Source organism: Crotalus tigris, unplaced genomic scaffold (assembly GCF_016545835.1).
Source record: "Crotalus tigris isolate CLP2741 ecotype Arizona unplaced genomic scaffold, ASM1654583v1 scf7180000024461.5605484, whole genome shotgun sequence".
Classification (NCBI taxonomy): domain Eukaryota; kingdom Metazoa; phylum Chordata; class Lepidosauria; order Squamata; family Viperidae; genus Crotalus; species Crotalus tigris.
The window spans coordinates 2,655,826-2,678,872 of record NW_024100632.1 but is presented as its reverse complement, the minus strand read 5'-3'; the positions used below and the strand labels follow the sequence as shown (position 1 = coordinate 2,678,872).

At 44.9% G+C, this 23,047-nt stretch overlaps 2 protein-coding genes across 5 annotated transcripts; both read left to right on the top strand.

Annotated features, from left to right (window-relative positions):
• The first annotated feature begins 594 nt into the window (after positions 1 to 594).
• GAL3ST1 (galactose-3-O-sulfotransferase 1) lies at positions 595 to 11,181 on the top strand. 4 transcript variants are annotated; one of them, XM_039332596.1, is made up of 4 exons: positions 595 to 644; positions 2,534 to 2,585; positions 8,175 to 8,296; positions 8,792 to 11,181. In XM_039332596.1, the coding sequence occupies exons 1-4, from the start codon at positions 613 to 615 to the stop codon at positions 9,939 to 9,941; spliced, it is 1,356 nt and encodes a 451-aa protein (XP_039188530.1). In that variant the 5' UTR covers positions 595 to 612; the 3' UTR covers positions 9,942 to 11,181. The 4 variants fall into 4 exon arrangements, with proteins under 4 accessions (XP_039188530.1, XP_039188532.1, XP_039188531.1 ...); XM_039332598.1 differs by lacking the exons at positions 595 to 644; positions 2,534 to 2,585 and adding an exon at positions 3,864 to 4,094; XM_039332597.1 differs by lacking the exons at positions 595 to 644; positions 2,534 to 2,585 and adding an exon at positions 4,653 to 5,402.
• Positions 11,182 to 13,435: 2,254 nt separating this feature from the next.
• Positions 13,436 to 20,273, top strand: LOC120303291 (zona pellucida sperm-binding protein 3-like). Its single transcript, XM_039332693.1, has 10 exons — positions 13,436 to 13,517; positions 14,962 to 15,158; positions 15,560 to 15,660; positions 16,084 to 16,169; positions 16,592 to 16,772; positions 17,028 to 17,136; positions 18,106 to 18,197; positions 18,498 to 18,592; positions 18,866 to 19,002; positions 20,131 to 20,273. The coding sequence occupies exons 1-10, from the start codon at positions 13,445 to 13,447 to the stop codon at positions 20,146 to 20,148; spliced, it is 1,089 nt and encodes a 362-aa protein (XP_039188627.1). The 5' UTR covers positions 13,436 to 13,444; the 3' UTR covers positions 20,149 to 20,273.
• The last annotated feature ends 2,774 nt before the right edge of the window (positions 20,274 to 23,047 follow it).

The window sequence follows — 23,047 nt, the reverse complement described above, 5'->3', positions numbered from 1 at the left end:
CATGGCAAGCAGCCGCTACTTCTCCCAGTCCCAGACTTGCCAGGCAAGCAGCCAGGCCTGGGCCCATCCAAGGGGCTGGTTTGGGGGCTTCCCCCTCGAGAGCTGCCCCGGGACGCAAGCTGCCCTCCCAGCCTCTCCCCCTTTGGCCCCAGCTGGTTGCAGCTGCTCGGCCTCCATCTTGGTGGTGGCTATTAAGGGCAAAAGGTCAAACTGCCCTCAACTGCCCAGCCTCTCTTTTCAGTTTTTTTTCTTGTTTTCTTGATCTCCGGTCCTTTCAACAGATCGTGGTTCACCGTCCTGGTTAAGCCACCCTGGGGCTGGGCCCAGCTGTGCGCTGATCTCCCATGGCGCAAAGCTGCGGCCTGCTTCAATGATGGTTTGCAATGGTGACCGAGCGAGCAAATGTCCTCAAGAAGGCCTCTATCTGGCTGAGGACATTTCTCAATCGAGGGTGTGGTGTAATGTGTGAACCCAGCCCATTGTGGCTTTTTTGATCAATCCAGGCTAAGCAATGGCTTGAAGAAGCCCAGGAAGAGAGCAAGTTGATCCTTGGCTGGGCTCCATTGGGCCTTTGGCTTAAAGAAATCCGTTTGGTGTTTTTTTTTTAGCAAAATGGCAGCCATGGTGAATTCCTCAGAACAAGGGTGGGCCCTAATGTCTTGGATGAAAGGCAGTTACTATATATATGTATATGTATTAAGATGAGGAGGAAGATACTCTCCCATGAAGCCAAGAAGGCACGGGGGGGGGGGTATCAAATTAAATTTATATGCCATCCATCTCACTATCAAGCAGCTCTGGGCAGCTTATAATGTTAGGCCTACACCCTACATGAAATTACTTTTTCCAGCCTCAGAAACAGGCCATTTTCCAGTTGCATGTTTACTAACAACTTTTACCTTTTCCAGCTTCAGAAAGACTGGTTTTTCCGATTGCAATTTTTTTTCCTAACAACTCTTTTTATTTTGAAGAACTAGTGATAATACAGATCTGACACACATTTCAAGTTTCTCTATAGAAACGTATGATGAATCATGGATTCTATAGAGTTCATATAAGGGGTTGGATTGAGGTCGATGGCTGGAATCAAGAAATAAATAACATATCGAGTCTGTCAGTGGACAAGGGAAAGAAAGAAACCGACAATTTACAAGATCACCATACACAGAAGTTTGAATTACCTAGTGAAAACAGTCCAAAATCCCACCACCCCTTCAAGACACTCACAAAGCTGGAGAATATTTGATTTTAAAGTTAGGCCAGCTGAACAGAGGGCATAAAAAGGATGAAGTTTCCTTTTTCCAGTTGTCTGGTAGCCCTAACTATAACAAGGCTGCAAAATAACCATTTTGGAGAAAAACAGACCTTAAAAGCAAGAAATTACCTTTTTCTGGCAAACTTAGATGTTCACAACAAACACATTACTGATAGAGTTCTTGTAATTTGTGTCATGTGTAACCTGAATCTGCATAGAGATTGTCTTCCCTTCCCTTCCCCCCCTCCTTTCCCCCTTTCCCCCAGATTAAACCCTACATCACTCCAGCAACTGTATGCATCTGATAAATAAAATTTGCCTGCATTTTAATAACAGAATAACTGAGCTGGAAGGGGACCTTGGAGGTCTTCTAGTCCAACCTCCTGCTCAAGCAGGAGACCCTATGCCATTTCAATCAAACGGCTGTCCAGTCCCTTTTTAAAAGCTGAACGACATTTGTTAGTTGGGAAAAGTGTTGCCAGATTCCTGGTTTTAGGATATTTAGGATAATTATTCTACAACATTATTGTGCTGAAATTTTTAAAATCCAAATTTGAACAAGGGACTGAACTTTATACTCTGTTTGCCAGGAAGAAACATTATACTGAATTTAAGATAGGTCTTCCCACAAAGTAAGATTAAACTGGAAAAAAAAATCTGATTCCAAGTTTTAAGGCCTCTTCTTTAAAAATAATTCATATAGAGAAAGTAGCATGCTTCTGAATCTTAAATTTATATTTGGGTTTCCCCATATGAAGTAGGATTGTCTTTCTTCAAAACAGCAATTTACACTCAATTGGGACAGAGTTGGTTGACGGCAAAATTCATAGCCTCAGTGCTTTACTGGAACATTACTGGAGCTGTGTTTGCAGACACTTGTGCAGTGTCTGCAAGCACAATCATGAATGCTTGCTGCTAGAGGATTAGCCACAGATAAATTTGAGTTTAATGGTGAGCAGCTACTATCTTTGCCTGCTTCAGAACATGACTCTTCTTCGATAACCTAAATGGTTTCAAAATGTTTTCTTTTAGGAATCAACAAACAATGAAAAAAACAACAACCCGCAATGCAATTCATTTCAGCTGTCTTCAAGGCCAGAAAAGAAACTGGAATATTCTCTTAGCAATCTCTCAATAGCGTAATTTGATTTGTAACAAATTATTGGGAAAACAAACAAACAAAAAGGCCTGCACACAGCTTCAGATATAGCACAAACTCAATCAGGACTGTGGAAGTATTTCAGCTCTAACCGAAACTTTTGCATTTTTGTTTTGCAGCTTTCGAGAGAAGGGGAGGCTCCAATCCCATAATTCAAAAAGCATTTTTCAGGTATATTGCTCTGATGACTCCTTTTATGCAGTGGTGGGGTTCAAATAGGTGAACAACCGGTTCTCTGTGTGGATGCCACTTCTGGAAGTCCATTCTGGGCATGGGCAACCAAAAATTAGCTACCGGTTCTGCCGAAGTGGTGCATAGTGGCTGAATCCCAGCACTGCTTTGAGGTCTGATTTCTGTAAGGGTCTCTTCTTCATGAAAAGGAGACAACGTGCTGGCAAGAAATATATGTTCTACCGAGTAAGTTGCAAGTGAGCCACGAATTCTTCAACAGTTTATAAAGACACAGTTGGTCGGCTGGACCAACACTTCCTGTAAGTGAAACTTCTGTGGCTTCTGGCAAGTGTCAAAACAGATGCTAAGTGCTGGTTCTAACAGTAATTTTATCAAGGAAACGAATAGATAGACAAAGGGATGAAAACGGACTGGCTCTGATTGAAGCAAATTCATGGCTCACTTGCAGAAGCCCCTTAATAGTTGGTTAATAAATTAATAAGCCAGACTTTCAGGCCTTCTCAAACAGGGATTCTCTCTGGTTCAGCTAGCCCTTGGTTTCTGTATATCCAAATTTCTACTCCAACACTGGAAAACGTAATGATAATTCAGCCCTATATTGAGGGGTGGGGGTGGGGAGAAAGAGAGAGAAGAGGGAGAGGAGAGGAGAGGAGAGGAGAGGAGAGAGAGAGAGAGAGAGAGAGAGAGAGAGAGAGACAGAGAACCAAAATTTGCTGAATTGCAGCTCAAGCCAGCATGGCTAATGGTTGAAGAATGCTGGGCATTATGATTCATTAAACAACTGAAGGATCTCTAATACTCTATCCTAAAGTAATCCTTTGTAGGTCAGAGTTTGAACTGCGCCAGGTCACCAGTGGGCTAGCAAGGCTGCAGCCAAATGGGATGAAAATGCCAATGGCCCCGTGGAGCTGCTGAGCCCCTTTGCATCCCAGGTCCTTGCCAGATGCTGACCTCCCCTGCTGTCCATCCCAAGCGCAGTCCGGGCTGCAGCCCCTTCTGTTTTCTGCTGTCAGCTCCTACTGGTGTAGGACTGGGCTGAGGGGGATATGCTGGCTTTTGCTGCTCCTAGCTGGAGAAAAGAGGGAAAGAGAAAACCAATTATGCCAGGAACAATGTCTTTGTTGATCCCAGTCCTGCAGAGAGATACAAGCAGCTGCTTTGTTCCAGAAGGCTAGTGAATGTCTCCTCTGTGCCACAAAAGGTAGGAGGAGAATCCGCTATGTGGCAGTACAGTAGCTGAGCTGCTTGAACATTTTCTGTGGAGGAGATGGGGGAAGGTCCCATGAGCTGCCCAAGGGAAAAGAGGTAGCCCTAAGTGGGAGACAATTTGTCCAAAGGCTGGAAAAAGCTTTCTGGAGCGTTGGGACAGATCCCCTTGAGGAGACACTGCTCCATGTCGGAGAAGCATCCCCAGGTTTTCTCTGCAAGCTTCGCTTTGACACATGCCAAGCAGAAGGACTGCAAGAAAGTGCTTAAGAGAAGAAAGAGGTAAGCTGCAACCCCAGGATTATTTCTGCAGAATTAGGGCAGGGGCTGAGGTGATAAAAAAACTGGACAAGAAAGAAATCTGGACAGCGGGCGATATTTAATAACAATTAGGTAGTATCCAGCAGGGGGAAAAAGGTATGTTTACACACACTGACATGTGCGCCACTTGATAAGCAAATATATTGGCATCTCCTTTTTGGACCTACTACTTCTTCCGGGATTGCTTGAAGAGAGGTAAACCAAGTCATTTACATTCGACTTATCTGAAGGGCTTTAACCCTTTTCAACCCTTGGAAAACTGCATCCCGTTCTGGTTGCCTTTATTCCCCCAAAAAGATGCTGAGATCCTAGAAAGAGTAGTCTAGTCTAATGGAAAAAAAAGGACTAGGGATGGTACGATAGCAGTCTTTGGCTACTTGACGTCACAGAGAATAGGTGGGGAGGGAAACCTATTCTACAAAGCTCCTGAGGGCAGGAGAAGAAGTAATGGGTGGAAACTTGGATCCAGCCTGGAACTAAGGAGACATTTCCTGACAAGGAGAACAATTAATCAGCGGAAGGGCTTGCCTTCAGAAGCTGTGGGTGCTCCATCGCTGGAGGTGTTCAAGAACAGACTGTAGAACTATTGATGGGGATGGTATAAAGTCTCCTGCCTTGAGCAGGGGGTTGATTAGAGGATCTCCAAAGTCCCTTCCAGCCCTGTTATTCTACATTCTATGTTCTAACAGATATTGTTTTAGAGGCATGGTGAATTCTTGCTCCAACCAATCTCTGCACATGAATGCATATTCATTTGCATCCTCTCTCTTATATCCCCCTGTACTAAATTCTCAGCTATGTTCTGTGTAAATTGTACTATGACAAGGAAAACCTATCAAAGGGTAGAGGACATCGAGAGGCAAGCGGACTTAGGTGTGGCTCCGCTGTTTTTGGCTCCAGACTCTATTAAATATGTGGTTACACCACCCACTTAGTCAGTTGGAGTCAGTAAACCACAGGAAAGCATTCTCGCTTGCATTGTGCCATGCGTTTCCATCAGCTGTCCTCTACGGCAAGTATAAAAAGACAGCATTGGCTGAAAGACTCTGCAGCTGTGGCTCAGGAGAGGTGGAGACCATTGGACACAGACTCCTTTGATGTTCCTTCTATAGAGCTATTCGGAAAAACCATATCCTCCATAATTGATAGGTATCCTGGTCATTTGGAAAGTATTTATCTCCAGTGACTTCTTAAGGACGAGCAGGAAGTGATCACGGCGCAGGTGGCTAGACTCTGCCCAGCAGCATTGGGGATTCGCCAGAAACATAAGTAAACATTTTAGATCTTTTTAGCAATCATTTATCATTAATTTTATTATGTGTTTTTAATCCAGCATTAGACTATACTCAATGTATTTTTATTGTCAGGTCAGTAAGATTCCGTTTTTCTGAAGGTACCTAGTTTTTGTTATACTGTCTGTAAAACTAGGCAGACCTTGGTCACCCATTGATTGCATCATCAATTGTAATATATTGCTATGTCTTCTTGCGTTGGTTCTGTTTAGTTTTGTTTTATTTGAATGTTTAATGTATTTGTTGGCCTTTGGCTGCAGTAATAATTGAGGTTACCTAGTTTGGGTCACAAAACATCTGCAAGAAAACAAGCCAGCTCAGAGAACACCAAGGAAGGACCCCACAATCTTCTTCCTCCTCCTTGCACTGATGATGTTACCTAGTTTGGGTCACGAAATGTCGGCAAGAAAACAAGCCAGCTCAGAAAGCACCAAGGACCCCTCAAACCAAAGCTTGGTTGTCTATGGAGAGGAGAGGCAAGGGATGAAGCAGGCTTGGTGAGGGAAAGCCCACAAGCATGTAGACTGGGGTTTACCTTGTGGACATCCTTTCTGCATCCTCCTGGCTTGCTGCCCAAGCCCCTGGGGGAAAGAGCGTGAGCTTTTTCAGCGCTCCGGGTGGGCCCTCTTTCACCAGGCCAGAAAGAGACTAGAAGCATCACTGTCCCCATTGAGGGCCTTCTTCTCCTTGCCAGTTTGTATCAGGTTCCTAGCGAGTTCTATGGGGTCCCCTGCGGAAGGAGGTCAGTCCGAGACAGAAGCAGTGGTGTTGAATGTCAAGAAGGAATAAAGGAGTCTTGTTCCCCGTTCAGGATCTATTTACAGTTTCCATTCATTATTCATTGGTGAGCAGAATCTCAGCTGTATCAAACAGGCACTAGCAACACAGAGCCCACTCACCCCCCCCCCAGGAGTCCTGACCAGTGTGGACGAGGGCCAGGATGATCTGCGCGACAGAAGAATTCTCTCTCTCTCTCTCTCTCTCTCTCTCTCTCTCTCTCTCTCTCTCTCTCTCTCTCATATTTTTCCAGTAATCTCATTGCACCCGAGAGGTGCAATAAATGACATGGTGGATTTCGCTAAACCAGTGTACGGGATTTTAGCTTCTATACACACCATACTCAGATCTGGAAAACCACTTTCCAGAAACAACTTAGAAACGCCGACCCAATTGGCCCTTTAGTTATTTAATGAACGCAAATTTCTGATCTCCGCTGTGGTCATTAAGTCAAGGAGCACCTGTAGTATTTTGCTCCTTATGCAAGGACAGGATGAAGGGCTATTAGAAACAATTAGGGTTTTTCCTTTATTAGAAGGAAATCTGGCAGTGACTGGGATATAAGCAATCCTGGCTGGAGGGAACAGCCAGTTTAATGCCAGTAGGATGCCAGCTAACTTAAGGACAGATGGCAAGTGCTTCAGTTTAGCCATGGGAAAAGGCTCGGCCTTTTTCATTTAATGACTACCAAATATCTTTACCTAATTATTTTTTTTTAGTTTTTATTTCTGGCTTGTGGTTTTTATTCGTTTATTTTTGAAGGGAGATTGTTTTAGGCACTTTATGTGGCACTTTTTATATGTTTTCAGGCTTAAAATAAACATGGGACTAGATCTCCGGTTTCTGAGTCCTGCCCTCTGTTGTAGATTGTGAAGAGTTGTGGAACCCCCAGGTGCTTTCTGTCTATGTCATTTTTTTGAGATTATATTAGTCTTTGTACGTGGAGCAGGATCTCTGAATAGGAAGCTCTGCATGCAGCACCTTCTTCCTTTCGCCTTCACCAACCATGTTCTCCACCAGGGCCCTCCGTTTGTGGAATGGGTCCCTCCTGGACCCCTGCAGGTCAGCCATTCCCCCCCCCCCAACCTTGTGCTCCTGCAGGCCCCGGGAACACAACCACAGAGGACAATCCTGCTGCATTGCAGTTGTTCTCCTCTATTCCAGCCCTCCCGATCTTGCAAAGAGCAGGCATTCCCTCCAGTCCAGCCACGGAGCTCCTGTGGACTCCTACTGGCTAGAGTCAGGTGCTGTCGCCTTTCACTCTCTCTTTTTTGCTGACTGCGAAACACACAGACGGCAGGTTGCAGGCTGGCCAAGTGTGCATCTGCAGGTATCTCTGCTTAGCGAGACTCCCCCCCCCTCCCTCCCACAAAGGCTCTGATGTGGTTGGTGGGCTGAATGACCAGCAAGGAAAAAATGTCAAAACTACCTCTCAGCTAGAAAATGCATCCAAACGGCCTGGGGGTCTGTATGTGAGCTGCTGCCTTCTCTCTAGATTAAATTATAAACAAGGAAATCCACCTCGTTCCTGCAGCGGGTGGATAACAGAACCCTGGCGCCTTGGCACCTTCAGATTGCCATTGGTGTCCCATAGCAAATGCTTCTGGTTTTTACAGTTGCATAGATGACAGCCCCAGCAATGGTCCAATGCAAGAGAATCCACGTGGCTAGACTTTCTCCAAGCCCTGATGAGTTCTGATGAGCCAACATTTCCCACGCTTGCTTGCTTACTGAAAGCCCGTGTCATCCTTTCCATGCCTCTCTTTCCTCTGATTATCGTACGAGGTGTAAGGAAGGCCTCCGCACGATCGGTTTGGGCTCTGGAATTCCTGGAGCGCAGCTATCAACCAGTTGCTAAGCCAGTATTAACCCCGATGCATCAAGGCTTGTATTTTGCATTAGGCAGCCTTCCCCGTTATGTAGGAATTTGTCGAGTGAATTAACCAACCATTCTCTCTGTTTCTTCTTTCAGACGATCATAATGTTGCCCCAAAGGACGAACTGGAAGTCCATGTGTAAAGGCCTCGTTCTGACTAGCTTCATGCTGGTTCTGTATTTGTATGCTGTTCCACCCTTACAAGTCAGCATGACAGAGTGAGTGAATCTGGCATAGACGGTACGAGGTGATGGAGGTGCAGGAAGCATGCCTTTTCCATCTGGAACCAGTCCGGGAGGGATCTTCCATAGAAAGCCTTTGGAACCATTTATATTTGTGAAACCACAGGCAGGGGTAGACACCTGGGGTACTAAAAGTGTACATTCTGTTTCCATCTCTTTCTGTCCTTGGTTCGAAAAGTCCTTGCAAGCAATCAAAAGTGGAATGCTGGGCCTTTGCAGAGAAAAGATAGGGTGGACATATTACTGCCCTAAGTTATGCTTGCAAAGAGCTGCACTGTATTGTTGTAAGGCAAACCAAAATTGCAAGGCTCCTGTGACCAATAGCTGCTTTCAGCATTAGTGATGAGGGTGGGAGGCCAATGGCAAGTCTAGAACTTTTGCCAGGTAGACATAAGAAAGGTAGAGATGATTTCTCCTAAAATAAATAAATCCTTATTCATTTTTCCTTTTTTTTTTCTTTCTTCCCACCAGGATTCCCATCCCTTATTCCTGCTCTTCCTACCGCACTCAGGCCCGGCTATCAGCTTCAGGGAATAGTAGCCAGGGCTCAGCCGGAGAAAAATGTCTTCCCAAACTAAATATCATGTTCATGAAGACCCACAAGACAGCCAGTAGCACCATCCTCAATATTCTCTTCCGCTTTGGAGAGAAGCACCACCTCAAATTCGCCTTCCCCAATGGACGTAGCGATTTCTACTACCCGTCCTTCTTTGACCACAGCCAGGTGAAGGGCTACCAGCCCGGCGTCTGCTTCAACATCATTTGTAACCACATGCGCTTTCAGTACGAGGAAGTGCGCAAATTGCTGCCAGCCGACGCCATCTTTGTGACAGTGCTGCGGGACCCCGCCTACCTCTTTGAGTCTTCTTTCCATTACTTTTGGGGCGTCATCCCTTTGACCTGGAAGGTATTGGGAGATGATAAGCTGGCTGAATTCCTGAGGGATCCTTGGCATTACTATGATCCGAACGGGTTCAATGCGCACTACCTCCAGAATCTCCTTTTCTTTGACTTAGGCTATGACAACAACATGGACCCCAACAGCCCGTTAGTCGAACAGTACATTCGCGAGATTGACGCGCGTTTCAATCTGGTGATGCTTTTGGAGTTCTTTGACGAATCCTTGGTGCTTCTGAAGGACTTGCTGTGCTGGGAGCTGGAAGACATTCTCTATTTCAAGCTCAACGCTCGCAAAGGGTCCTCCGTCTCAAGGCTGACCAAGGAACTCTACCAAAAGGCCACCGTCTGGAACTTACTGGATGCCAAGCTCTATCAGTACTTCAATACCACGTTCTGGCACAAAGTGGAGGCCTACGGGACGGCCAGGATGGCTAAAGACGTGGCCAGGCTCAACGAGGAGAATGAGAAGATGAAGAGCGTCTGCATAGACGGAGGCCGCCCTGTGGATGCCAACTCTATTGAGGAATCCGCCATGCAGCCCTGGCAGCCAGTGGGTGAAAAATTCATCCTGGGCTACAACTTGAAAAAGAGGATCAACAAGAAGCATCGGAAGCTTTGCCGCAAGATGCTGACCCCCGAGATCCAATACCTGTCAGACCTCGGGGTCAACCTGTGGATGACCAAGCTGTGGGGCTGGGTGCGGATGTTTTTGAAGTGGTAAGAGGGCAACGCTCCTTGTGACGACCGAGCACACTGTCCCTCCATAACAGTCACTTCGATGCTTTTCTTTCCCTTTCTTCTCTTTCCACTTGTTTCTCCCACTGGTTGGCCAGGCACACACTGAACTGGGTCTATGGCAATTTGCCGTGGCCGATTCACCACGGCCAACCCACCCCGGTCAACTTGCCCCAGGACAACTCGCTGCGGGAGAAGACTTCCACAAATATCAAAGAAGCAGTGGAACAGCATCGTTAAAGAAAGGGTGCAAAAGGAGGGATAGAATGAAATGTGACTGGCAAAAAATGTAAATACTTTTGATGTATTTTAAATAATTAAACAGAATGGTTAAATTGTTAAACTGCAGCGAGTTGGCTGTGGGAAGTTGTCCCATTTCCCCGCTGAACTCGCATGGTGGCCACCGGCTAGCGTGAGAACTATCTTGAGCATAAACTGTTCCTGAAGGTGAAATTAAAAACAAAAATAGGTGGGAGGGAATGCATGACCAAGGCTTGTAACCAAAGCAGGGAGAAAAGGTGCTGTACCCGTGACTCATTTTTGGCAGGACTTTGGCAAGAAGAAAGTAAAATGGAAGCATTCCATTCTCAGAGGTCACTCTGATGCTTTAACGACTGAAAACACTACAGTGAAAACCAGGTCAAGAAGTTTCTACCAGCTGCAGTATTTTGCCACTCAGAATCTCCTTCCCCTCTCTCATTCACACTCTCGTGGGCCGCAATCGTAAGAGAAACTGCCAGCCTGCCGTTTATTACAGCATAAGGTGGTTAGGGAAGGAAGTATGTGACGATATTTGCTTGTACCATACATCGTTTTCCTTGTGAGCAGGACTGGATGCCCGTTCCCTAGAGGCAAATTGAACAGGTAATTTGCCCTGAACTATAATAAAAAGAGAGAATGTGCACTGATGGAGCAGTACAATTTTTCACGTACTTTGAGCAGATCTGCCCCCAAAAGCTTTAAAGCAAGCAACTGTCAGTCCTTCTTCCCTCGGACCCTCTAAAGTACTGTAATGTTCTGCTGAAGTTTTGGAACGGGACTTTCCACCAAATCCCAGTTCTCAGGATGCTTTGCGAAGCAAGAGCAGCTGAGCACTTAATCAATATCGCTGTTACAATTTTATAGTGCAGGTGCGCCCAGGTGAAGCTTTATTCCGATGTGTTACACGAGCCGTGGATGTGCATTTCTGTAACATGTGCATAGATAAATTCTTCCATTGAACCACAGTTGTATTTTGTTCACTTGCCTGACTATGTTACATCCTGAGCATGAAACAGCACTGAGCGTTTTGTTGCTTGCATGAATGGGAGATGAGCGTAGTCTTCCGTGGGTTCCCCAAATCCCTCTCTGATTAAAATTGCACAAAAACAGAGTGTAAAAGGCAAAGAAAAGATGGGATTTGCACAAATTCACAGCATTCTACACAGTCCATTCTGGTCAATGAATGCCAAAGTCGACATAGGCTACTTTCTGATCATTCCAGGCCAACTGAGGCAGGAGAGCATGGCCAGGAGATCTGCTATTCAATAGGAAGGAGAGGACTGGTCAGGCCATCTATTTTTCGCAAACCTATTTTTAAATCACATTTGGTGCTTACAGATAGTTGATTTGGAGTTGTCTCATGGATTTCTGAATTATAGATTCCAATGGCTGGATGCATCTGCACCAGCTACTCTCAGAAACCATGGGCGTGCATCGTTTCACCAGCTAACGTGGCTCTTCCTTTGCTCCTAAAAGCACATTTTTATTTTCACTAAGGAGTTAATTCTCACTTTTGGTGACCCACTTCCCACAGGGCCTCAAGGCTCTCCCAGATTCCGTCCCCAGAGTCTACTGGGAAGGAAGCATCATGTTCTGGGCCCAACTTCCCCGCCATTATCCCATTTAGTTATTTGATTTACAAATAACTCAAGGGCAGCAAACATACATAAACACCCTCTCCTCCTCCTGTTTTCTCCACAACAACAACCCTGTGTGGTGGGCTGGCCTAAGAGTGATTGGTTTGAAGTCACCCGGCCCGCTTTCAGGCCTAAGGCAGGACTAGAACTCCCCGTCTCCTGGAGATTTGCCCAAAGTCCCCTCGGCTACTTTGATGCCGAAGGTGGAATAGAACCCTCAGTTGGTCTGCTTTCTAAGACAGCACCTTAACCACTACACTAGGTAAGCGACCTGCTAGCCCTGTCAGAACCTGGGGAACGTCCCAGCATCCTCTGGAAATCATTTGCAAAGTGACCAGCACATCGACAGCTTTTTAAACTTCTCTACATTGTAACATACAGATGCACCCCGGTATGTCAGGAGCAGAGTCCCTGATCACAGGTAAGGTCCACAATAATCAAAGCCACCTCCTCCCGTGCCTTGGGGTTGAGCTTGCTGGAGGACCTGAATCATAGCTGGGCAGATTCCAGACAAGGCCACAGCACCACCCTCACTCAGCCGGGTTTCAGTAATAAATGCCACCACCACATTAATTACAGATCCAGCATTGACACTAAGTCCCTTGAGCCAAGATCTCCACTTGTCCAGCCGTGTGGGCCTCAGGTTGGTAGTTAAGATTGCCACAAAACTGGAGGTGTCTGCAGAGATTGGACCGTCACTTATTTAAAAAGGTATGAGATCTGCTTGAGCAGGGGGCTGGACTAGAAGACCTCCAAAGTCCCTTCCAGCTCTATTCTGAATCACTTCGTTGTAGAGCTAGCTAGCTGGCTGGCTCAGTATGATGTGCTATCCAAACCAATCTGGCTTGCTGGGCAAGCCATGATTAAAACTAACCCAGCTGTTACAGACTTTCTGTTAATAGGAGACCTACACAGCCCACTGCTTTGGCTGAAGATACCTCAGGCTGTGCATTCTTCAAGAATGATCCCAAAGAAGTCTTTTGTTAAAGTGGACTCAACCCTTAAAGCATCAGTTTGACTCAACCCATAAAACCTTTCTGTGAAGCCTGAATACCCCCTGGCTGCTTTCATAAAGAGCAGGAAAGTGCTAAGGTCACTTGAGGTCAGGAGACATCCATCTGAATTCTTCCTGAAGCCCTAGCAGAAATAATAACCAAGCAATGGTTAATTGAACTGGCTTATCAAATCAAAATTGACTGACGTTCACATAATCACACTAAGCCAGAGGTCCCCAAACGTGGCAACTTTAAGACTTGTGGACTTCAGCTCCCAGAATCCCTCACCCTGCTTTACCTTTCTAAACGTGTCAAGCCATTTCTATTACAGCAAAATCATTCTAGTTGTCCAAACTCAAATGGCTGTTTAATTTTTCTTTCTTTCAGTTTTGAGTACCCATGGTCCTTTTTTCTGATCAGCTTCTTTGCTGGCCCCTACCGGACAAAAGAGACAGGCTCTGCCTTCCATTTGGGTCCTTGCTATAGAAAATGAGCAGCTGTGTCTCTGGGTGGGGCTTCTGTGGGAAGGAAATAAAGAGATCCAAGGGACAAAGCATGGATTCATTCTCCTGGGTTGCAAGTGGAAGGCCACCAAGATGGGACTGGAGAGGACCATTTCCACACTCTGGGTCTGCTTGATGCTGCTGGAAGCCACTGCAGCTCAAAGGGGTAACCATGTTTGTCTCTAGGTCAAAGCTGAGTTAGAAGGAAAGTGAGGAGAAGGCTTCTTTCTGAATTGGAGAAAGGTGTGGTCAAATGGAAGTAAATGTCTGCTCCCTAGTTCTTCTGATGGAGTTTAAGGAGGAACCAAATCTGGAATTGTCCACGATGAATCATAACATTTGCTGTGTGTATTATGTGATTCCCTAACTGGCATGGTTAGTCTGTGGTTTAGTATGCCTTGAAAAGCTAAAAAAAACCCCACCTAGATTAATTGAATAAACTGGTTTAGTTAATGATAAGCATGAGTGGCAAGTGAGCAGAGATACTAGCTGACTTTACAATTTACACTAAGCCATAGTTTTGAAATGCTACCAGTTTGTAGTTCAACCATGGTTTGTTGAATTAACTCAAGTGCCTAGCTTCATGACGCATGTGAGATAGTTTCCCTTGAGTCAAGTTTGAAATCTGATGACTACATGAACAACAAAAGTCCCCCCCCCCAAAAAAAGTCTGACCTATAGCTCTGGATTTAGTCATCCATCCAGGTTGTAACCAGACTTTCTCCTGCTTATCTTCCAATCTTAGACAAGATTGGCTAGTATTATATAACCTACCAATTGACTTTGTGGACTATATACACCCAATCCAGATGCATCACCATCTCATGAATTAAGCAGAACTGAAACAATGTTGGTTTAGTTTGTTAATTGCAACTTCCAGGATAATGGGATGCTTTTCTGAACCAAGACACTTTATGAAATGGAAGGCCAGCACTGTACCTGCAACTGTTCCTCCCCTGGCCCCTATCTTTGCTCATTCCCCTTAGTAATAATAAAATAGGAGAGATAGATGACCTCTTAAGGCCTCTCCCATGCTGGTTTGTTCCAGGAAATAGTAAGTCTGATCATTGCTTGGTTTTGTGTTTGATTTCTGCCCTGCTTAACTCTCATGTGGGGTCAATATCTCTTGACTGCTCTCATCCAGGCTTGCTTGATAGAAACCACAAAGAGGTTCCAATTGGTTAGTCAATTCAAACCTGTCTCACTCTTCTTCTTCTTCTTTGCTAAATCTCTAAAAATATCATGCTATTGCATTGCACTATATAATGCTCCTTCAGCTGGCTTCTGCTACATCCTGTATTTTTGGGGAAGATGGGGGAAAATATTTCCTTTCCACGATGTTAGAAATGCTGCAAAGGTAATCAGCAAGTCTAAAATCAGGCTGATTGTTCTACAGGTTTCAGACCAAAATGTAAAATCTCTTTCAAGCTGGACCTTGTAACTTCATGGACCTACCTGGGTAGTTTTCTCCGTAACAACCACCATAACACAACATTTGTTGCCTTCTGCCAGAATCTTCCTGGTGTGGATTATATTCTAGGCTCTCCTGGTGTTCTCCATCCAAGCTTGTGGTCCATGAGCTCTTTCTCTTATCCTTCTCTTTCCCACAGTCCCTGCAAACACCGTTATCTATGAATGCAACAGGACCAGTATCCACCTGGCTGTCAAGATGGACCTGTGGGGGACCGGCCTCGGGCTGGACCCGAAGTTTTTATACCTGGGCAGCTGCCTTTCTTCACATGTGAACGATGCCTCGGGCTTCTTCCATTTTCAGTATCCATTCCAGGAGTGTCGCTTCGCAAGACTGGTAAGGGAGGGGGACGTCGTTAAGATTTCCCCTTGAATTCCGGAGTGGGAATTTGGGGAAAATTGGTCCTGAAAAAGGACTATAGATGACCTGGGGCATCTTGATCCCCATTGGTGCCCAAGCCTGGCACAAATATCCTTGACACCTTGTTATTTTTTCGTCTTATGTCCTCAAGAGGTGGATTTATGTTAAAGTGGAGAAATATGCAGGGACCTAGAAAGGAATCTTAGAACAGAATAACAGAGTTGGAAAGGACTTGACCCTCTGCTCAAGTAGGAGACCCTAGACCATTTCAGATTCTGGGAATTGAGGCCCCCCCCCGCCGTCTTAAAGTTGCTGAGGTTGAGAAACACGGGTTCAGTACATATCCTGACATTCACATAAAGTACTCATTTTTGCAGACATCCGGCACCATGGTTGAGTACACAACCCACCTAGTGTACAGGCCAGTATCCAGCCACAACAGCCCTTTCACAGAGAGGATTAACTGTACAACCTATGAGTAAGTGCTGAGTTTGCAGAATTGTACTCCATTGATGGATGCCGGGCAGCAGAGCTGATCGGGAAGAAATTATTTCTAATGTTCCTTTTCCAATACGGCTTAGCCAAATTGCTGCCGCTGTTACTATCGCATTTTTTCCCCTTTGCGAATCTTAATATTCAATATGAAGAATACTTGCCAGAGCTCTCCAACCTTGAAAATTTTAAGACTTTGTGGCTGAGGAATTCTGGGAGTTGAAGTCCCCACGTTTTTACAGTTGCCAAAGTTGGAGAGCCCTGTGTTAGAATACCCTCTAACCGTAAATCAATTTGTGGGCTGCCTATTTGCTGAGCTGGTCACCCTTGAAGTGCTAATGCTGTCCAGGCACTCTGTGATCAGTTCATGCTCTGCTGGAAAATCTTTTTTTTTCACCCTGCCTTCTAGGACACAACGCCTTCCTGTCCGAGTCACGGGGTCTGGCCTGCTTTCTGCTTCCAGTGGATTAATGTTCCGAGGGACATTTATGAACGGTAAGCAGAAAGGTATTTAATAATCCACTGAACTAATGCAGCTTCACATAACACCAGAAGTGGCTCAGGGCAGCCTACCACCAATAAAATTACCTTATAACAATGATGGTTAAAAGCAATCATGAAAACACAATCCTTGCTAACAGAATGACAGAAGAGTTGGAAGGCATCTTGGAGGTCTTCTAGCCCAAATGCAGGAGACCCTAGAGTAGACCAACGGTCGTAAATGTGGAAAAACAGCCCTAAGTCCCCCTTTTTCTCTCTCCACTTTGAATGGTCACTAAATAAACTGTTTATTTAGGGCTACCTGTGTATGGTGGATTTTTCTAAATTTGGTAAGCCCCCACCAAATCTGCAAGTTGGGCAGCTCTATACATGGGTTAAAAACAAACCAATAAAAGCCTGTTTTAATCCTCTTGCAGAGGGCTTCAGTGCCCCTTCGGATCTGTCGGTCTTCCTCTTGGGGACACAAATCCACATTGAATTTGCAGTCCAGCAATTCTTCCATCAGCCTTTGCGAGTTTTTGCAGACGAGTGCATGGCTGCCGATGCGGCAGAGCGGGGCAGCTCCTCCAGAAATTACACCATTATTGCAAACCACGGGTGAGCACTTTCTGGCAAGCCCACACGTCTTCAAGTGGCGAAGGTGGAGAAATCTGGGTCAGCCTAGAGGGCAAAATAGCTAAGGGGCGGGGAGGTGAGCGATCCCCCATCCGGCACAGAGACAAAAGATTGATTTGTTAAACCAAGGTCACCCTAGTTCTTCCTACCTGAGACGCTGCCTGTAAAAGACGGCTTTCCGGGAAGGTGCTCGAGTAGTGATGGGTTGTTTTTTTTTCCCTTTGCTGTTTGGGACAGGTGCCTGCTGGACAGCAAGGTTGCGAATTCGAGGTTCCTCCCTCGACCCGCTCCGGATGTGCTCCGCCTTTCTCTGCAGGCTTTTGAATTTGTGGGGATGAACACAGAGGTAAGGAACTGAAGATATGGTTGGCTTCAGGCTTTCTCTTCTGGAAATGGCTTGAGATTTTTGCTTGCCCCGACAAGTTTTTCTGAGCAGCGATGAGGACTAGGAACTTGAGTTAGGGAAAACTGAGGGTTTTTTTGCTCCTCATGAGGCTCCTCCCGAAGGACACCACATCCATTGTGTAACAGGAGGAGATGTCCTTCGCGGGGATCTCTTTTCTGAGCCTAGTTCCATCCAAAGGCCCTGGAAATGGGATTTTATTATTTTATTTTTATTTATCTAATTTTCATTTTTTATTTTTGTTTTATTTTTATATATTTTTTTATCCTTTTTTATTTTGTCTTTATTTTTTATTTTTTTATTTATCTCATTTTTATTTTATCTCTATTTCTTATTTTTATTTTAGCTTTATTTTCGTCTTTATTTTTGTTTTATCTTTTCTTATTTTTATTTATTTATTTATTTATTTATTGGGATGACCCCTTCTTGCCACCCTGACAAGTTCTAAACACAGCCTTCCCCCATGAAATGTCCACACAGACCAGGATTTCTCAACCTCGGCGGGTGGACTTCAACTCCCAGAATCCCCCATGCTGGCTTCCAACAAGCCAAGTCAATGGGAAAAGCTGGATCCACTTAACAACCCCGTGATTCGCTGAATGACTGTAGCAAAAGCGATAGCAAAATCTAGCGTGGCTCAATAACCACCATACTTAGAATTGGACGTTCCGGTCCCTATTGTCATAAGTCAAGGGCTACCAACAGTGGGATTGATCTGGATAGGTAGAGTCCCAAGCCAACTTTATTCTATCGGCTGCTATAGGAAGTCATTGTTGACATGCTGTGGATAAGATACAGATCAGTATACAAGGCTGGATAGGGCTGGCTAAACAACCAGAGAAGAGACGAGGGCAGCTCTGGATGAAAATCCAAAAACGAACATTCACTTCTCCAAATCCTTTCATTTTTCAGATTTACCTGCATTGCCAAGTTCTCGTCTGGGAACCCGCAGTGCTGACCGATCCCAGAAGGAAGGCCTGCTCATTTAACAGGGACACCAACAGGTAAGAGTTCTCTTTCCAGGAACAGCACAAAGAAAGAATTCTACATTCCTGGGGTTCCCCCCCCCTCAAAACATCCGCCACAAGACATAGGTGTGAAAAGGCAACATTGACCTAGGTTTGCTGTTTAATGGGGATGCATTTCATGCCTTCAGAGGGGAGGGGAGCACCCCTCTGTCCAACTGGTGCTAAGGGGGGGTGCAGCGAGTGGAGGTCCTTCAGGGGGTGACTTGAATTCTTCTGCCAATTTTCATGCCAACAAAATCTGGGTTTGGGGATCCAAAATGGCCTTCTCTCTTGCAGGTGGGAAGCTCTGGATGGGATGGCCAGCGCAGTCTGCAGGTGCTGTGACTCAGTGTGTGAATCTGCTGGCTCTCGTCAAAAGAGAGAAGTAAAAGGTACTTTTCCCTTCCCTTTCCTTCTCTCTTGTCTCCTTCCTTCCTTCCTTCCTTCCTTCCTTCCTTCCTTCCTTCCTTCCTTCCTTCATCTCGTTTCCTTCTTACCTTCTTTCTTGTCTCCTTCCTTCTTTCCTTCTCTCTTGTCTCCCTTCCTTCCTTCCTTCCTTCCTTCCTTCCTTCCTTCCTTCCTTCCTTCCTTCCTTCCTTCCTTCCTTCGTGGGGATTGTTCCCTTTTTCAATCCCTAAGGAAAATTCTGCCTTGTTCAACTTCAGATCCGGCTTCAGAAGTCAATCCGTTGCAGTCAAAATGGTTGCTGGTCGGTCAGTTGACGGTTCAGCCATCTGCACCCAATGGGAGCGACGCTGAGTTGGGTTCGAATCATGCCCTCATTGAGAGCCATCAAAACAAGGTAAGTAAGGAGCTATTAGTGTAGCAGTCAGTTCTTTCTGCTAATGAAGGAGTTATTTCTGCATTTTAACTGTCTCTGTTCTGTTCTTGAGGTGTCTGTAAGGTGTGATAAAGTCAGATAGCTGGCCAAAACAATAAAATCAACTATTTGCCTGAGTTACGTATGTCAAGCACACTCTTGACATTTTTGCTGTACAGATAGTCCCCAACTTACAACAACCTTGTTTAATGACCATTTGAATTTATAACGGCACTGAAAAAAGTGACCTGGGACTGTTTTTCACACTATAATCATTGCATCCTCACAGTCACCTGGTCAAACTTCAGAATGCATGGAAACTGGCATGGACTTATGACAGTTGCAGTGTCCCAGGATCATGTGATCCTCTTTTGCGGCCTTCCAGCAAGCAAAGTCAATGGGGGAAGCCAGAATCACTTAACAACTGGGTTACTAATTTAACTGCAGTGTTTCATTTTAACAACCATGGTGAGAAAAAGGGGGCAAAAGTTGCTGAAAAACTGTCTTGCTTAGAAACAGAAAATTGGGGCTCAGTTGTGGTCCATACAGGTGGAACCTGAATTCTGGGTGTTGAAGCCTGCGCAGCTTGAAAGTCATAATGTGGAGAAACACTGACCTATTGCTTTTAGTGCCTTCAAAATTTTCCAATAAAACCTGGATGGAGATCGAATACATGAGCTGATTTTGCTCTCACCTTCCCAAGGAGAATTCAGCGAGCTTCTAATTTAAGAATGTCCTATCTTAAATGTTCCAGAATCAGCTAAGGACAAAAAGTTTTACCTTTTTGAGAGCAGTCAAGCTTGTGTAGATGCCGACACTTTGTGGAGCACGTAGGTATTACAGCTAAGTCAACAGTTCTCCTTTTGAACGTTGAAAATGTCCTAAGTATCTCCTGGTTAGTTGGGTTCAACTTAGGTTGTGTGAATCTAGCCATTGTGGTCTGGAAGCTATGAGTTACAGCAGATTAATATGGACAAAACTAGCCAACTGAGGCTTATTCCACAACTCTGTTTAAATAAAGCATTATTTATTCAGTTATTCCATGGAATAATTTGTTCAATTGTTCATTAGTCAATTAAATCATATTTCTCTTTCCCTTTCTTCTGCTAGGAGGGAAGCAAACTCTGATGCCACCCATTGTGGGCACCCTTCTTCCTGGAATCACAGCGATAGCCATGCCCCCCTTGGACTTCTGCTTTTGCAACACTTTTCAGAAAATACTGGACCTACACAGCAGGGATATTGTTGTTGACTCAGGAGCATGAGAGCTGACCAAGACTGTGGCTGTATCTGTGCTGCTGGGAACAGACTAAATTAAAAGCAATTGAAATGCCCTTGTTTGTGTTGATCGGGCCCTTGATGAATAAGACCGGACAAGGCAGGGAGAGAATTCGGATTCAACCTTGGCCATCTAAATGAGATCAGCTTTGGACCCCCTCTTGGGCACTGGGGCCGCACAATTCATTCCCTGCCTGAGCCGGGGTCTCTCAAGGTGTGTTTAGTGGAGGTATAACACGCCAGGTGAGACTGGAGTTTTGAATCCATTTTCACACTTGAGGCTTTTCAGGGATCTTTAGATGTAGCTTGTGGTCCTCCACCCCACAGAAGCTTAAAAAGAGCCCATTTGCCCTTTAAATCAGCAGCGTAACAGTGGCCTGGTTTATTATTGTTGTTTGGTGCCTTTGAGTCAATTCTAGAACATGGAATCTGGAAGGGACCTTGGAGGTCTTCTAGTCCAACTCCTTGCTCGAGCAGAAGACTTTATATCATCCCAGTCCAATGATGGAGCACCCACAATGGCAGGAGGCAAGCTGTTCCATTGATTAATTCTTCTCATCCAGCTTCATGGTTGAGAAGCAAAACATCTTCCAAAAATAACAAGAAAGTCCAGTTGCCTCTTGAAAAAGCACTTTTGAGACGTGCATCTTTAAGTTACCAAAGTAGAGAAATATTGTTCTACCAGGTCAGTTTCTATCCCAAAAACCAATGATAAATCACATAACTGAGCTATAAAACCATCATGGTTTATTCAGTACACCCAATCTTCTGGGCTTTGTTGACAAACCAAACACACCGTGACCTCTGTTTATGTGTTCACAGGCCGATGTTGGTTTATTCAATTTTGTGAATCAGTTTTACACACCAAACAGCCAATGGACATTCCGCTATTGGGTGCACACGTAACACAAATCATTTGGTTATTTAATTTGTGCTTTGGTGTGTTGTGTGAAGACAACAGTGTACTGGTAGCACGTTGGTGAGCCCAACCGGTGTAGTTTGTAGATCACAGCTTAGCACACTATGTAAAGGCAGCCAGTTCTGAAATTCAACAAACTCAACTTTTAAAATTTTTATTTCATTACATTTAAAAAAACACACACAAAAATACAAAAAATGAACTAATTCAAATACAATAACTATAAACACAAAAGTTAATAAACAGTAAGAAGCCGAATAAAACACCATCGAGCTGTTTATGTATCAAACTATAACATTTCAAATTTCAAAGATGTGAAATACCATGACATTTACGCCAAAGGGATACATAGCACACCATTTTTAACTAATAGAAAAAAATGCCTTTTTAGTAGAAAAATAAGTTAACCATCATTAACACAAACCAGCCATTGTGAGAGATAAGTTATCAGGGCTAGAAACCTGGTTCTCTTCAGATAACATGGATTATGACTCCCACAATTTCTTCACATTGGCCATGTTGGCTGAGAACAATGGGACATGAGTCCAACGTTTTGGGAAAGAGCCGGGTCACCTTGTCTTGCTCCAGTGTAAAAGCAAATCTATACAGAAAATGTATACAGATCTGTTGTATATTTGCACTCCTGCCATTTAAGGGACGCAGCCCCCCTCCAGCTCTTGTGGACCCCAGCTCCCATTAACCTGAGCCACCAGAAAAGTAGAGAGCTGGGTTGGATTGCAGTTCAGGGATAGAGTGTTAATATCACTATATAATGCCTTGGTAAGGCCACACTTGGAATACGGCATCCCGTTTTGGTCACCATATTATAAAAAAGATGTTGAAACTCTGGAAAGAGTACAGAGAAGAACAACAAGGATGATTAGGGGGCTGGAGGCTAAAACATACAAGGAACAGTTGCTGGAATTGGGAATGTCCAGTTTAATGAAAAGAAGGACGTGGGGGGGGGCATGGTAGCAGTCTTCCAATATCTCAGGGGCTGCCGCAAAGAAGAGGGTGTCAAGCTATTCTCCAAAGTGCCTGAAGGCTGGACAAGAAGCAATGGATGGAAACTAATCAAAGAGAGAAGCAACCTAGAACTAAGGAGAAATTTCCTGACTCTTAGAACAATTAATTAGTGGAACAACCTGCCTCCAGAAGCAGTGAATGTTCCAACACTGGAAGTTCTTAAGAAGAGACTGGACAGCCATTTGTCTGAAATGTGTAGGTTTTCTTGCCTGAGCAGGGGGTTGGACTAGAAGACCTCCAAGGTCCCTTCCAAAGCTGTTATTCTGTTAGAGGGATTGACCAATCAGAATTGAAAGAAGCAGCCTCAGGTGGGCTGGATCCCAGATTCTCCCTAATCATTTAAGGAGGTCTGAGAACAGCCGGGTTTGGCTAGGAGAACCTCCTTTGGAGACAAGATGATGCTTTGCAGAAGGGGACTCTATGGAATTTGGGGTGTTCTGTTGCTGGGTGAGTCCAGAATGGTGGTGGGATGAGAAGTGGGTGACTCAGAATCTCCACAGACATTTAATTAAACAGCTTTCTCATTTTTCTGATTGCATAAAGAATTGGTCTCTTTGAACCTCCTTCAGTTCACCTTGTTAAAGTCGCCACTAACCCTGGCTTACAAACACAAGGCTTGAACGGAAGGATGTGTTTGATGTTTAAAACCCACCTCAAGAAAGAAATGGTCCTTTAGAAGTCATGGTGGATGGGTTTATAAAGGAGAAACTTAACATTTGGAAATGGGGCGTGACGTGAGAAACAGAGCTACAGCAGGCAGACGGAGGGAAATTACAGGCTCCAGATCAGCCACTTTGTTCCTTT

Bases quoted from the DNA above. Each gene is read 5' to 3' on its own strand.
- LOC120303291 (XM_039332693.1), top strand. From the start codon at position 13,445: ATGGGACTGGAGAGGACCATTTCCACACTCTGGGTCTGCTTGATGCTG. The intron at 15,159-15,559 runs GTAAGGGAGGGG...TCATTTTTGCAG, and splicing joins AGTGTCGCTTCGCAAGACTG to ACATCCGGCACCATGGTTGA. The intron at 17,137-18,105 runs GTAAGGAACTGA...TTCATTTTTCAG, and splicing joins TTGTGGGGATGAACACAGAG to ATTTACCTGCATTGCCAAGT.
- GAL3ST1 (XM_039332594.1), top strand. From the start codon at position 7,209: ATGTTCTCCACCAGGGCCCTCCGTTTGTGGAATGGGTCCCTCCTGGAC. The intron at 7,533-8,174 runs GTATCTCTGCTT...TTCTTCTTTCAG, and splicing joins GGCCAAGTGTGCATCTGCAG to ACGATCATAATGTTGCCCCA. The intron at 8,297-8,791 runs GTGAGTGAATCT...TCTTCCCACCAG, and splicing joins TTACAAGTCAGCATGACAGA to GATTCCCATCCCTTATTCCT.